At 36.9% G+C, this 16,546-nt stretch overlaps 1 protein-coding gene across 1 annotated transcript in view; it reads right to left on the bottom strand.

Annotated features, from left to right (window-relative positions):
• CDKAL1 (CDK5 regulatory subunit associated protein 1 like 1) overlaps positions 1–16,546 on the bottom strand; it is a 412,737-nt gene that overhangs the window by 332,107 nt on the left and 64,084 nt on the right. Inside the window, exon 5 of the mRNA XM_017808582.1 lies at positions 10,644–10,728. Coding sequence (XP_017664071.1) covers positions 10,644–10,728 — 85 coding nt within the window. The remainder of the gene's footprint in view (positions 1–10,643; positions 10,729–16,546) is intronic.

The raw sequence follows: 16,546 nt of genomic DNA, 5'->3' as shown, positions 1-16,546 counted from the left end.
TGTCCCAGGGGAGTAGTGAGCTATTTTTCTTTGCTAACTTTTTAGTTGTTAGATATTGGGTCTTGGGATATCTATATATTTTATTTTAGTTTTGTTCCCTTTCCCTTCCCCCTTCCCTTTCCCTTGTGAAATTGTATATAAGTGTAAATATATTTATATATCTCACTTTGGTTGTTTCTCTCTCGTTTCAGGTTTTTCTTAGTTTTTTTTCTCTCCCTCTTCTCCCTGAGGTTGGGGGGGGGGGACTTCTGGTGGTAAGGTTTGGAGACTTGGCAGGGAGCCAGCTTCAAACCATATCACTATGTTAGATGCATGTGTACATAAAGGGTCAAATTCACAGGTCATAAATGTAATTACATGCAATAGGACCAATAAAGGCCATAGAGATTTTTTCTTTACAGAAACAAAATAACTATCGATTCCACTTTTCATGTAAAAGTTCATCCACTTTAAAAATCCTTAAATTTTTGGTCTTTATCTTCAAAGAGCTTAAATGCCTTTGTTGGTTCAGTCCAACACAGTTCATATAACTAAGCTAGTAAATGTGTCCAATAGTGCCTCCTACTAAACCCTAGAAATAGGAAAAGAGGAAATCTCTGAAAGAGTAATTCCAAGTTCAGATATTAAATCTCAAAGTGGCAGCATCTGAAGCTAAGGGCAATCTGAAGTAAAAATTCCATTTCCTGTAGCTTTCCTTGTATAAGAAGTGTCACAACCTGGATTCAGTATTCTAGTTAAACATGGTATTTATTTTCTGAAAGGATGTGAAAGAAATTTCTTAAGTATATTTGATACATCCATTGTTGCATTGTCTTTTCTGACCCTAAATTACATTTTTTACTCACCTTCATTTTTTGGAGTTAGAAGTATCAATTGACAGCTCCACAAAGGAAATGTTTTTATTTAAGGACTGGTATAAGGTAAATGCATACAAACTAGACAACTATTACAGAAATGGGCTACATTAAGGGTATTGTTTTCATAAAAAAAGCACAAGGAAAGACAAAATAAAAACTGGAGGCATATAAAATATTTATGAGAGAATCCATGCTACCCACTATGATATGAAGTAATCACAAATTGCTTCTACAATGAGTTTTGCTACATTTTAGACAATTTTGTTTAACACTGTCCTTTTGTAAAAAAAAAGAGCCTCTGCCTCTCAAGTTTCCCTTGAGATCATGATAATAAACTATAATACACTCAAGAAAAACAACTGGTTTTTTCCTATTTGGAGTAAACACATATATAATTTGTTGTTATGTTGGTAGCTGGAGGCACTAACAAAGGTCAGTTTCCACTGCCCTGTGAGCTGTAAAACCAATACAGGAAAAAAGTTGACTACTTATCCTGTTAAAAGCAGTTATCAGACATTATCTCTTAAGAAAGTTTCAAATTTAAACACATACTTGGAGTGAAACAATTCTGTGGTCAACTGTTTCCTTCTATTGGCTTGTGCTTCTGCTGTTTCTTTACACAAAGTTAAAAAAAGCTTGCGAGTAAAGAGAAACTGTTCACTAAAAAGTCAAAATCAAAAGAAATAAATTGTCCCTCCCTAGAGTGGTGCACCAAGGGTCAAGACAGAAGCTGAGGTGTGCAAAGACAAATGTGAACTGCTGTACTGCATTGGCAGTATCCCATCTTGCCTTGACTAAATATACCAAAATAAAGTCTCAGCATACCATCAGTCTTTATAGATCTGTGCTAGACAAAGAGACACAAATTACAACAAAACACAGCATAAAAAGCAAGTGCTTTGTCAAACACAGACAAAACAGAAAAATCCCCAACACTATTTTTGCCCTTTTTGGGTTAGCATCTAACACAACCATGGGACAAAACCCTTTCAGAAGTATGACAAAGGATGCTTTTTACACTCAAGCTCACCCAAACAAGGAAGCATTCTGTGTTTTAGGACAAACACACAAAGTATTAGTAGATAATCTTTTGAACCAAAACCAAATAAAACTACATTTGTCAGTGAGGACAAGTTTAGATCATGTTGACTTCTGCATTAATCCTGCTACAACAAATTTCTAGCATGCTTTCCTATGCTCCCTCCCTAGGAAAAGTCAGGCCTGCTAGAACAGCCAACATGCAGTTAATTACATAAATATTCAAAGCTACCAACCACCTGCTTCTAGCACTCAAGGCATTAACCTTTTCTGATCAATTCATCTGCCCTGAAATGGTAAAACAAAACACCTGTTGACATAGGGGGACATATAACATTCAAAACACTGATTCTGTAAAGCTCATATAACCCATCTGAAAACCAGCTGACAAGAACTCCTCTTCATACTACTGAACCATACCCTTTTATCACTCTCCTATTCAGCATATATTCTGATACAAGCTCAAAAGAGCAAGGGGGAAAAAATCAACCAAACAAAACCAACAAAACATGCCAAAGCCTTTTTCACGCCCTATGACTGTACTTTCTGGACAGAGGCAAACCAATCCAAGCAGAGCTCTGTCCTGATCCTATCCCATGTCATTTCAATGGACCTCAATTAATATTATGTCCTCTCTCAGTAATGGTATTACATATTTGAGGCAAATCTAAAACCTCTTAGTCTCTCCTGCACTCTTTAATGCTGGAGCAAGTAATTCAGTTACCTCCCACGAGAAGGAAAAAATAAATTCCCCAACAGATGGGAGATAAATGTCACACAGCAGAAGCAGCAAGAACTCCAACTGCACATCACCAAATTAATTGCAATACAGAAAGTTCAGCTTCAGTAGACCACTAGTGGCCACAGTCTGTATGGTTAGTCGCAGATATTGTTCCAAGGAAATAAAAGTATACGTAGCCTACCCCTTGAAGTCATAAAACCCCCACACTACAATGTCTCAGACTGCTGCTGTTTCCAGTAGTTGTCCACTGTCTCACCAAAGTGTGAACCACAAGCTCTTAAGGAATCATCACCACCTCTTTGCTTTTGCAAACCCCACAGAAGCAAATTCCACTTGCAGCCATGCCGACTTACAAACTGTTAATTTTCTAATTCTATTCACGTTCCTTAAATTCATATACACACTGGTGGATTTTATTCTTTTGCGCACCATAACCTAAACTAGACTTTTTAAATCTTTATTTAGTAGCCTGTTTTTTGAATCATGAACAGAAAACACTCCAACAGACTAAGGACAAACTAGAGGTTAAGCTGCTAATCTGAAGTGTGAGTTTAATCAAGTGAGGAACTTTAACCAATGCCTAAGAAATTTACCACTAGGGTATTCAGAATGAGGTCTCCTTCGATGATGAGAAATCATTGTCCTCATCCTGCTAAAATAGGTGAGACATTTTCAAATAGGTTTCAATATGCTTTTCATGCATATGCCCATAATAGAAAAGCAAGCACAGTTTTGCTCAAATTTCTCCCATCCCTCAAAAAGCCTCTTCTCTAGAGCCTTTGATTACTTAACAAAACAAACCTGAAACTTCTGGCCCAAAACAGTGCCTCCATCTTCCTGATGGTTTCTACTGTACCTGACCCTGGTCTGGGCAAACAGAGGGTCACCTGAGAGGGTCATTCACTAAGAGCCCAACAGGACACCACATCCCCAAAGCAAGCAAATGGCAGAACAGCATGAGAAACACTAAGAAAGCCTCGTACTTACTTTTGCTAATTTGATTAACTCTGTTTGGAGAGGTTTCCAAAAATGATGCAATTTGACCAAGTCTTAGAGAAGGGGAAAGAAAAACTGTTTTGTCTTTCATCTAAAGATAACATCAGCAATGCAGTCTGAAGAGAATTAGATACCTTTTTCAGTGTTGCTCATTTTCTTAAAATAGGTTTCAGATGGTTATATATGCATGAAAGTTCTTGTTCTAAAACACTGAATCAAGACCAAGTGACAGGACTCAAGGGAATGGCATGAAGCTGTGTCTGAAGAACTTTCGGTTGGATATTAGGAAAAGGTACTTAGGCGGTAGTTGGACACTGGAACAGGCTCCCCAGGAAAGTGGCAACAGCACCAAGCCTGACAGAGTTTAAGAAGCGTTTGGACAACACTTTCAGGCACATCATGTGATTCTGTCCTGTGTAGGAAAGAAGCTGGACTTCGATGATCCTTGTGGGACTGTTCCAGTTCTGGATATTCTATGATAGCTGTGTCCTCATTTTCGTTGGCAAGGAGAAAGGTGAAAGAGTTACTCCATGAACTACCAGGGGAGCTATACTTTCCAAATCAGAAGTCTTCCTTGTTTACCTACATCACTAATGTGTAATGGTTGACTGCATTTGTTTGCAAAGAGAAGTGTATCTTGTATGTTTAGTAATGAAACTAACTGATTTTCAATGTCTGTAAACACTACTTGTAAAGCATCAGTGCTCCTGGAGCCTGCATAGCTGGGGACCCGTAACTACAAACTCATCAAAAAGTTCAAATATAGATATATGAAGTCAAGAAACAGAGCTGGTCTCTCACGTCCTGGTAATATTTTCTCCTCTAAAATGGTGACCAAATGTACATCAGTCCTTAATGATCAGTCTCAACACATAGAGTATCTAAAAGCTAATTAGTCCATTAAAGCATCTGAGGCTTAATAAGCACTGTGCTATCTAACCTCTTAAAGCATCAATATCATGGAGTACTTAGAGCAGTCCCAAATGTGTTCTTCTCAGTAGAAAAGATTCCCAGAATAGCGTTTAGAAGTTGATTTTAACAGGCGCTGTTCTTGTACTTTTTTTTTTTAACCTTTTAAAATATTAAACTAAAGTGCACACAGGTTTATAACCCGGGCTTTTGCAAATCCCTGCAAAATGTGGCCATGTAACATGTGCAATCACAAGCAGTCCATAACCCTTTTATCTCTTAAACACTATGCAATGGAAAGCACTCAGTTCTATGTGGTGTGCCTTTTCTCTGCATTTTGTAACATCATGTCAATCAGCTTTTAACTTTCTCTTTTACGGCAGAGGTGAGTGCAAGAAAAAGAATGCACTCAAATGCAGAAAAAAATCTTCCACTAACAAATATCATTTAAATCACAGAATCCTCCACCAACAGCTATGCCTTCCATCAGCTTAAGACACTAAAAGCATGGATGACAATATTCAGTAAGCTTAAAAAGAATAAAAAATGCTTACCAGGCTGATAAGTTTTTAAATGAAGACTTCCAGCTCAATAACATTCTTGTTCTAATCTTATAAAATCCTCCTGCAGCATTTGGAAGCCAGAGATCATTTGGGGCCAGCTAGGCTCCTTCGTAAAGCTCAACCAATTACATAAGTGAAACTGGTATTGCTTAAGCTGAGAATTGCTAACTAGTAGAATGAACATAAAAATGAAATTGATTGTTTTGAAATATGGATGAGCACAGCTATACAATAAAATATGCTCAAGTAGAAAACCCTTCTATAATTTTTGCCAGAAAAATATTGAAGCTCAAAAGGACAAACACATGAGAAGTATTCAGTGTTTTCGACTAATTAATCTGTACACATTATATCAAAGATTAGAATGCCTTCTAAAAAAAAATTTATATTTTTATAAAACAGAATGAGCTATAATACGCTATAAGACTAATTTTAAAACTAATTTTGGTTAATAGTGTGTGATTACTGAGATCTTTACAGATCTCCGATGACTGTAAAGACGCAAGTGTTGTAGCTAAATCTATCCCAATCAAAGTTTTGATGAAGCAACTGCATCAGTCACATAGGCTTCTCTGGTTGTTCTTAGGAAAGAACTGCAATTTAAAATTCTAGTTAACAGATTTACAGCATCCACTCAAAACTAACTCACTCCTGTTATCTGGGGAAGAAGTTCCTCTTGCATGGTGAGTATAGCATACATCTTGAATACAAGCATTTCATCAATCTGTAAGCCCAGCAAAATGGTAAGATTTTCATCAACATTATCTGAATTAGTTTAGAGGTTCTGAGCAAGAAGTATTATTGGCAACACTTTTCAAAAAAAACCAAACCAAACGAAAAAAACCAATTGCCAAGCTTCTTCCCACCCAGCAAAGTTTGTTCTGCAGGTACTTTTACTTTTACTTTGGAGAATCCAGATCTTCCTCACATTTTCTTCAATACAAGATGAACAGAAAATAGCAATACCCCTAGCTACAGTTCTCACTACTGCCCTGCTACCTTAAGTACTCTGACACAAACACCAAAAGTCACGGCAATACACTATTTCTGTAAAATGCAATGAACAGCCAGGCTCTGACATTCATCTCAGAGGTCCACACTCAGTGGAAGTCATCTTCTTATGCTAACAGGATCTATGAAATAAAGAGCTTTGAAATACTTATGTTTCGTCTTCCAGAGGTATTTCACAGCTTAAACTTTACTGCGTGAACAATATAAACAAGTGTAAATCACAGTCTACTTCTACACTGGAAATGTATTAGTAAAAGCAAGTGTTAACACTGCACAGTGTACAATTTTTGGTTTTGCTCAACTTGCAAAATGTATCATATAAACATACAGAAATGTTAAAAAAAATAAAAGAAACAAAAAACCTTCTTCCAGGGTTATTTTCACTTGCAAAGATGTCAAGCAGCAGCAAATTACTCTTATCTCTGAAAAAGCTTTTGTACTTGTTAAAGAATAATTTCCTTCTGTACTTAACATCAACACAACTGCATTTGGTGAAGAGAAATTTTGCTGCATCCAAAGGCAGTCATGTCTTTTACTCTTCAATTTAATCCACCGAGAGCCTTAAACAACTTGCATAGTCCGCAATCATTGTCCTCTTAAACTAACATTTCAACAAATTCTACAGGTTTAGATGCTCCTTCTAGCATAAAAGTGAGATCCCATACATAGTGTTTATCCATGAATTGGTGAAAACTGAAGCAAGGACAGAATGGAAATCACACGGTGTTACTGCAGTGCTAAAAGCCTTCACATCTGTCACAACTCATAGCTATCAGAAAGAAAAGGGTTGAGTACACACTGAAGAGTCCCTTAAATGAATGAAGCAACAAATACATCACAGAACACTGTTCATGTTGTTAATTATATATAGTAACAAAGATGCTCACAGTGGTCAGATTTATTCTATACCATGAGACAGGTCACGAACTCCTCAACAGCATAACCACATTACACCTCCCGGACAACCTCATTCTTGCTGTTTTGATAAGAGACCTCGGAATCCTATCCATAATACTTCAACCAGCAGGAAACCTCCCTAAGGAAAAGCCTATGTCCCTGAACACATGAGTAACTTACACCAGCTCTCAGGAACAGATCAAGCAGGGGGAAGATGGCTAGCTAGAAACACACAACAGTCTCTGAATTTTCAGAGGTTATTGGGAAAAGTGAGTTACATATCCAAGATGTTACAGTCAAGAAAGAGTATTAGAGCATGAAACTGGAGAGCAAAATAACTGTATTTTAAAGGAAGTGAGCTCCCGTAGAACATGCTTTTCTGATTAATTCTCTTCATCAAGTAGCCTTAAAAGATTTACTGTGGTTTACAGAAGTTAAGATTAGTAACTTACCTCTTGAATGTTTACTGTTACTGCTGCTAACAGCTAAGTTTTAAGAAAGTTATATTTGAATAGAATAAAAATTATAGCAGAAATTGCCATTAAATATTTAATGTCAACCATCACGTTGAGGTTTTCATCAGCTCCCTGGAACTGCAACCATTCACAGATACTTAGGACTCTAAGAAACAGGCCAGGGCAAAGAGGTATGTTCTGTGGCATGCTACCCCTGACATGGGAACCCACCACCTTAGCAGGAGTTTAATGCCACTAGAGAAAAAATTATCAGAGGTATTCAACACACCTGGAACTTTCCAAAAGCTGGTAATTCCCTGGAATGGCCAGCAACTACTCTACTAAAGCACAATAGGTATATTCATTACCAACCAAAATACAAGTCATAATTATTATTTTTTAAACTCCACCTACATAATTATACTGAGAATTCTTTATTGCCACTGCCTACCTCTACTTTAATCTTATTTCATGACTAGCCAACTGAGAATAAAATCTGCATAGGAAAAGTTCTCAATTCCCATCCATAAGTTAATGGTCTTTAAGCAACTCTTTGCTCTCCATAACATCACCCTTGCTCAGCAGCTTCTACTTTATTGATATTGAAGGGCAGCAGACCACTCCTTAACAGCTACATAAAAAAAAAAAATAAAGCATGAAGATTATACTGTCAGTTGGCTTGTATCAACTACATACACATCTGCAAAGGTTCAGAGAGTTTGGGAGTAGTTTTGGTTCATTTTTATAAGAAAATCAGATCAAAAAAGGTGGAATCTACAGGTTTTGTTGGGTTCTGGCACATCCTTTGGCACATGTTATTAGTGAGGGATCAGCTTTTCAGACAGTCGTTCTTCAACTACCAGTGTAAATATGCTACCACTGGTTTCAATCAGTGCATTTTAAAGTCATATATGCAAGGAAAGTAACTGTTGCAGAGGGCAGAGAATAAACAAACCTGAAATACTTTTCCCACATGACATTCATAACGCTATATAACACTTTCGGTCTCAATTTTTTTTTTAATTTTAAAGAAGAATTTTCCTGTGCTGAGTATTAATTTTTCCACTCAAAGTATGTTTGCTTTGACAACACACACTAAATGTTTATTTTGTTACTGAAGCGAGAAAAACAAAGATCTCCATAGCTACCAACAAGCTGCTATGATAGGATATAATGGCAGCTCACTCTGTATCACCCAAACTTCATTCATTGGGTTTGTTTCTGTAACAAATTAAGAGGTATTTGGGTGAATTCGTGTTCTTTAGAGATACAAGTTTTCCTCATTATTGTAAAACCCAAATACACTAGTATTGCATTTTTCTGGGATGAAGGATGTTTAATCTTTCAGTTCCAAGTCCCGCAAATGCACACCCACATATGGTTCTCTCCTCTCTATTTAATGCATCTTATTGAAAATTAGTATTTAATGCACATTATTGAAAATAACAACAAAAGTTGTCATTCTTCACAGCTGGGAACTAACAGGATCTGAGAGTAGAGAATGAACAATGTATGCTACTGGAAAGGAGCGAGTATATGGAGAAGTAAGGATAAAGAGGAATAGACCCAGGCTACAAATAACACCAGGTTCATTAACAGAGCAGCAACAGAAACATGAAGTTCAAAGGAATATTTCTGGTCATTTGCTTTCAGTTAAGCCCTCCTTCTTAACCAACTCCATTCTACTGGCTAGGACACACACCGTACCACATCAATTCTGGCACAGCATTAGTAAAATAGAAAGATGGCCACAACTGAACTGGAAACGATCTTGTCATCAGTTCTGTTGGCCAACACACACTAACTGCTGGAAGTGTTCTGGGAATAGCTTGCCTTTTTTTTTGTTTCTTTTGGCAATGGCGAAAAAAGGCAAAAAGCCATTCTGGTCACCAAGTGCAACACCAGCAGCAAGGAAGTGAAGCTCTCTGAGGGGTGGAGGAAGTTTCTGTTGTGCCACCAACTGCAGGCAAACAGTTTCTGTTCCGGGTTACAGCCCTGGGACACTGTTAGTAACTCCGACACTGCAAGCAGGTAGCTTATATCCAGCTTCTCTCTCTCCTCTCCCTTCCTGAGAACTATGTTTTTCTCACCAAAATGGCTTTCAACAAACAGTCCATCTGCAGAGTGTACCACACTAAACAAATGACTGCACAAAGAGCCATTTTATCTTGTAGATAAAATCTACAAGAAACATACCACGATGTTTCTTTATACTGGGCAATGACAGCTGTATGTGTACGGGTTTTTCAGTTACTCTCATCACAACTATACACCTGTGGAAATCAGAAGCAGCACTTGCTACCATGTCATCTTCTTCAACGTCATTGGAATGGTACTGAGAAATAAAACACATTCTTCACAAGACTTCTATTATAAGCTAATCAATTAATCTTTCAAGAAACTGTATAGTGAAATAGATAGTTTTAAGCATGCACCTGACACCTTTTTCACAGAATCACAGAATTGTTAGGGTTGGAAGGGATCTCTGGACATCTAGTCCAAACCCCCCACTAAGGCAGGGTCACCTAGAGCAGGTTACACTGGAACACGTCCAGGTGAGTTCTGAATGTTTCCAGAAAGGAGACTCCATGACCTCCCTGGGCAGCCTGTTCCAGTGCTCTGCCACCCTCAATGTAAAGAAGTTCTTCCTCACATTGAAGTAGAACTTCTTGTGGTTTAGTTTATGGCCATTGCTCCTCCTCCTGTCACTGGACACCACTAAATAAAAGGTCACAATTACACAAAATTTAGTTAGAGGAAAAAAGAAACAACCTAAAAATTCACATATTTTAAAAAAAACAAACAAAAACCAAAACCAAACAAACAAAAAAATCAAACAAAAACTAAAAACACAAACAAACCAAAACCAAAAAATGAAGTCAACTCTTCAAAGGAGTATTACAACATTGTCTTGAAAAGTGATATAGAAGCCCCTATCTAAATAGATCAGCAGTTCTCCTAAATATAATGTAGTGATAATCACGAGTTATAGCTAATTAAAAAAAAAAATCCACTGCACCCTACAAATCCATTCTAGAGAACTCACCATTGTAACAGTCAAACTCGGGATACTTCCTGCTCTAAAACACAAAATTACTTCTAGATTGAAAGTATGAAACTTTAAGACACGCAATATTCACTGATTGTTAAGTACCTTTGTAAGGAAACAACTTACTTGATTGAGTTTCTGAAGTGGTCCTCAGCAGGATTTTTTACTGTACAGCTGTTCAACAACCACAGATCTGCTTCAGCGGAGTTGTCTAGAAAACAGAAAGAAACAAACCTCTGTTAAGAATTATCCAACCTGCCAACTCCTAATTTATATCACATTAAAAAAAAAAAATCAAACTAAGCCATTTAATAAGTTGACTACTTGCAAGATTATATTCAATCACATTCTTGGAAGAGATTTTTTGCTTGTTCATTGTTTTGTGTTTTAGGGGGAAAAAAGGCCTTTCCATTTCCATCAATTTTTTTTTTTTTTTTTTGCAAATGGCGAATGAATCATTATCTCATTTACCAGCTGACATACCACTAGGCTGCACATCATGGAAAACAAAATCAAGAAAAATGGTCACTACTCCCAGAAATGCATACTCCCCAGAAAGATCTCACTTACACAAAGGTAAAATTTAGTAGTCGACAAAAGTAACAAATGAGAATTCAGAAAACATGAACCTCTACTAACAAGAAAAGTCAACATAGCCAGTTTTGAAAGAAACATGCATATTTCTAGCTTTGATTATATCTTAGTTATGGTATAATTATAGTCCAGCAATTTTCAGACAAAATATATTCATGCAACCAATATCTGCCTCCACTCAGACAAGGATATTATTTTCTTCAGGATCCAAACCCTTCTCTGTGTTCACAGCCTATTGATATCTAAACGCATTCACAGAAATGAATCTCAGAATTATCATCAGAAACACATATATGAACTCTAATCCTGTAAAACATGTCTTATAATATAGAATTACTAGAATAGTTATTTTTCTTGTGTAATTAGAGCTTCTTTTTTCAAACAAAAGAATAATCTATCTCAAATAGTTTAGTGCTCTAGCATTCATCAGAATAGCTTGTATCAGTCTGGATAAGTAAACATATGTCATTCTTATTAGTATTCAGTACATTGAGCATTGAAGTATTGACTGAGGTATCTTTAAATAACATAAGCCAGTGAGCAATGAATAGAGGTAAACCATCATTTTTAGGATGCCTTATTTAACTTTATTACTGCTAAAGCTGGAGAAAGCTTGCAAAGATTTAAGCATGTTTACATATGCAGTCATCGTGACTATATCCATACAGGCACAAATATCCTTTTCTTCCATACACATAACTAGATGCTGAAAGTGAAAAAGCTTTCTCCCTCATTGACATTTTCTTCAAAGAAATGATCATTTTCAATTAACTATTGGTCAAAACCTATGAAGCAGGTAAATTGAAAATAATACTTAAAATGCAACTGATACTTATGTTAAATAAGAGAAGACATTCACAAGGTTTCTAATCACTGACAACTGAGATTGCACCATGAACTTGGCTCAAACACTGGCCTCTTCTATGACAAGGAAAGGCCACAAAGGAGTCATCAAAACAACACTCAGACCTTTGGCTACTTTAAACAAAACAAATATACCAAATCTGACACTGTCAGGTTGGGAAAGAGGACCAAGTTCAATTTTAGTCTACACAAGTCAAAATAAAAATGGAACAAGACAAAGAACCTCTCCTCCAACGAAGGCTGCATGAAAACAACATTTTCAGACTAGTGAACAGACTATTTTAGTGTTAGACAGATAATTAGAGGTTAAAAAATCAACTAGGAATGATGTACAGAAAAGCAAAAAAACATACAGTTTCAAAGTCAAAAAAGAGTGAACTCCTGGCCTAGTCAGATGCACCAAGTATGAAAACAAACACATTTTAAAAAGTTTTCCAATAACACTGCCAAAACTTTGTATTTCTTATTCTTTTCAGCAGCATAAAATGTTTATTAATCCAGTCCCACACCCATAACACACCCACCTGAGAATTAGGGATGGGACACACACAAACACTAAACAGCAAGAGGCCAACATTTAAGTGAGACATTGCATTTAAGAGACAAGAGTTTCAGTAGCACTCAGACACCACTGTAGAACACAACAATTTTCAAGAGATGTCTTTATTCAGAGGAGAGATGCCTTAATGCAATGTACACCAGTTCTAGGCTTGGTTTCAGTTCCTCCTTGGTCTTCAGGTGTGCGGACAGAGTGACAATACTTCTCCCTTAAAGCCAAACCTCTCTCTTCAAAACAGCATTGGAAAAACGAACGCATTTAAGTTTGGAAAAACCTTTTATCCTAAGCCAACGGGAATCATTTCATACAGCAGTTTGGTTTCCAGGCTATTAATATGTTGGCTCTTTGATTGGGAGGCACAACTGCAGTGCTTCCAGATACTTTACACATGTAAAAAATTCTCCCAAATACATGTAAATTGATTCCTTCACAGGTTTCCCCCTCTGAAGAACAGAAGATGCAGAGCAAAGGCTTTTGCAGAATAGAATCTTCTGAGCAGTTCGGGGAAAAGGAGTCTCATTCATGTTTACATCTAAAAATAATTTAAGAAGAATCAAGTGTAGCAGAGGTTTTTCCTCTCCTTATGGCAACATTGTTATTTTATCATATTTAGCTGTTCTAGTTCTCTATTTATTTTCAGATCTTTTTTTCCTAGTTAAATCCACTCTCTCTCACACAAGTTTTGATTATGCATATATAACTCTACAGACACACACTTATCAGTTATATGAATTTATTAATAAGAGATCATACTACAACTCTTCAAAATGATAGCTGAATTATTTCTTTACTGCCCTGTTCATACATAAAATAATTACATGCACCAGTGTAAATTCATCATGATCTACTATATTTTCTCAAGAAAATTTCAGTATTTAAAAAAAAAAAATTACCAAGAGAGCCTTTTTGTATCAGGTTGCAGGAAGATATGCACATTTACAACACTGCAGGAAAAACTTGTCAGTGGTCACATTTTACTTTGCAAGGTCTTAATGGATGTGCAGAAACAAACACAGACCAAAGCAGCAGACAGGAGATGGCATGTACAAACAAGATCTATGGACTTCATAATTACTAAATATTAAGCAACACCCCAGGCAATGCTTCTTTATTCAGGGCAGGGGGACTGGAGCAACCAGCTACATGTGTATGTACCTATATATATGTATATTAATCAGTGCTCTTACATGAGTAGTTGTTAGTGTTCAGTGCTGTGCCTAAAGAAAGAGTAAAACAGCTCTGAGAAATAAGCTCAAGCTTCCAAATGCAAGCCTACACAGGCAGGGGCAGACAGACCTGAGGTTTCTATGTTTATACTCCAGGCAGACAGATGAAGTATTTAGGTCTGGATGGAAAGCATCACATGAATGCAGTGCTGCATCTACTAAGGCAGCCCATGTATCCTCCCTTGGAATTCTCCACCTGCCACCTTTTCCAACTCCAGCCTCCACCTCCCATCTTTTCCAACTCCAGCCTCCACCTTCTAAGGTTACAGTGAAGCCTGGATTCATTCACTCAGCAGGTTGATGCCCATCGTCCTCAGAAACCTCCATTAGACCATAATGTTTTGGAGAAAACTCAAAAATTTCAGTGAACACAGTCCTGTGTTTGGGAGCTCACACATATATGACTGAAGAGGACAAGGCACTGAATATGATATAGGTAACATATGTCCTGCAACAAACTTCTCAAAGGGGATCTTCTTTCTTCAATTTATTTTTGCCATATATTCAGCCTAACAATACTTTTAAAGTATGATATTTTGCTGCTGACCCTTTTTGTATGAGATACAGTTTCCTGTATGCCAAGACATTTTAGAAAAATAAAAAAGCAATGTCAAATCAGCATTGTATTAAATGCTCAAAAACACAACCCAAAACCATGGCCTTTTTGCATTGTGACATCTTTTCCATAAAAGAAAGGCTACACTGGAAGTAAACCACAAAGTCTATCATACTCTCTGCAAAACAACATAGAGTACAAAGAAACCTAAAGGTCATGGAAACTTCTGAACACTTAACTTAATTGGGAAGCTCTGGAAAACATGAATTGGCTGCATTATGCAATACTAAGACGATAAATTGGCAAGAGTCTGAAACATCAGTATACCTACAGAGGAAAACAATATTTACAATTCTTTTCTAACTAGCAGTTTGGGGCTTGTTATCATTATAGAAATCATAAATCAGCAGAATTTCTTAAGGAGACTGTAGTAATACTATCAGTTGAAAATTAAACAACTGACTTGGTTTTGCCCTGGTGTTTTAGACTTCTTTTCTTTCAAGTCTTTTTCCAAAACTTTGTTTTCTTCCCGTCTCCCCCAAAACCACATCTCCTTGAATAATCAAAACACACACAGAGCAAAAATGTAGAAGAAAAACTGCTAGTGAAGACCTAAAAGAACAGCCCTTTACTTTCTTCAGCACATCACTCCCCTCTGCACTGAAACTGCTACCAGATCTGCTCAGCACTGTTTGCTCAAAAAACATGACTCATAATTTGTATGACATCCTTTTAAATACTGTGCATCAATCTGAGTGACTGCAGTTTGAAAGAAGATCTTTCTCTGTAATCACTGAAGGCTCTTCCAGGCCTTTTCCTCCAGCTGTCCTTATCCTATTCTTAATCTCTCTGCGAGTCTTCCTTCTTACCCTTTCTGACTTTCCTCTACTTCTAACTCTCTTACATAACAAATATACCTTCAGCTTCTCTGTTTCCATATGCTGTATTCTAGCCTCTGTTCCCATTTATGGACCTCTTCATTAACACTTAGTCCTGTGCATTCTTACTTCCAGAACAGCTCTGCTCCCTTCCCTTGACCCCCTGCTTGGCATTTTATCCTCTGGAGCCAGACCCAGTAACACCCAAGTTACATATCTGGAACATGTGCTCACAACTGGACTCCATGGGAATCATCTGTCCCCAAAAGACACAAATATCTAAGCATGAGGACATCTCATAGCCGGTTACAAAAGTCATCCAGCATCTTGACTGGAACAAAGTTACTAAACTAATTCTTTTCTTTCAACATCCCTGTGTCACAGAAACCCACTCTTACTTAAATTAAGTTACTGAAATTAGATGCTGGTTAATTTAATGATTTCTTGGACCATTGGGTATTGAGAGACTTCCACAAGTATTGGGAAAGAATCTCCTCATAAATACTAGTTCAAAAGTGCTGTGAATCATCAGTGCAGGAGGAAGGTACATTGTCCTCTGGGGACATGGAGTTTGGCTATTTGTTTGTAGACAATAGGCTTTGCTCCTCAGAATAAAAATCACACCATAAGGTTGAAAAGAACAAGATAAAGTTGGGGTGGTTTTTTTTATTTCCAGACCTTCTCACGGTACACAAAATACTTAGTTACCATTTGTTAGTTCTCAATATTTTGTACCAGATATGGTTAACTACCAACTTTTCTATAATTTATCATACAGAAAAGATTCCAAGCAAACAAGCACTTCCCCTATATCTGCACTCTCAAAAGCAACTACAAATCAAAACCACAAGTTATCATGAGTTTCCAGTTGGTACTTGTTTGAAATATCAGAGACACATTATCATTTCCCACCTCTGAAGACCTACCATGCATTTGCCAATGATACAAAACACTCAAATGCATGCTGAAAATACTAACTTTGCAGATTGCAAATGGCTTTCAAAACAGTCCCACTCATCAGCAGTATTAGGATGTAAAATATAAAAGGTTCAACTTGCTTGCAACATGAATTCTGTTTTCTCATTAAATTTCTGGTCATAACAAATTACTTCATCCACAATTAATGAAAACACAATGACTTGGTTCACCCTGCAAATCTGTTATTTAAAATTCGAAAAGAAAAGCAAGGCTGCTTATCAAATCAGGTAATGCAGACAGGCCTTCATTAAAAAAAAATAATTCTCCCATCATGTCTTTTGCCCTAATTTAAACTCCAAACATACAAACTTGCCATTTTTATTCTCAATTAACATTTCCATTACTGAGCTAATTGTGCAAGTAAGCTTTTCTGT

Source organism: Lepidothrix coronata, unplaced genomic scaffold (assembly GCF_001604755.1).
Source record: "Lepidothrix coronata isolate B3197 unplaced genomic scaffold, Lepidothrix_coronata-1.0 Scaffold23, whole genome shotgun sequence".
Classification (NCBI taxonomy): domain Eukaryota; kingdom Metazoa; phylum Chordata; class Aves; order Passeriformes; family Pipridae; genus Lepidothrix; species Lepidothrix coronata.
Note: the sequence above shows the minus strand (reverse complement) of the source record. Positions and strands in the feature narration are given on the sequence as shown.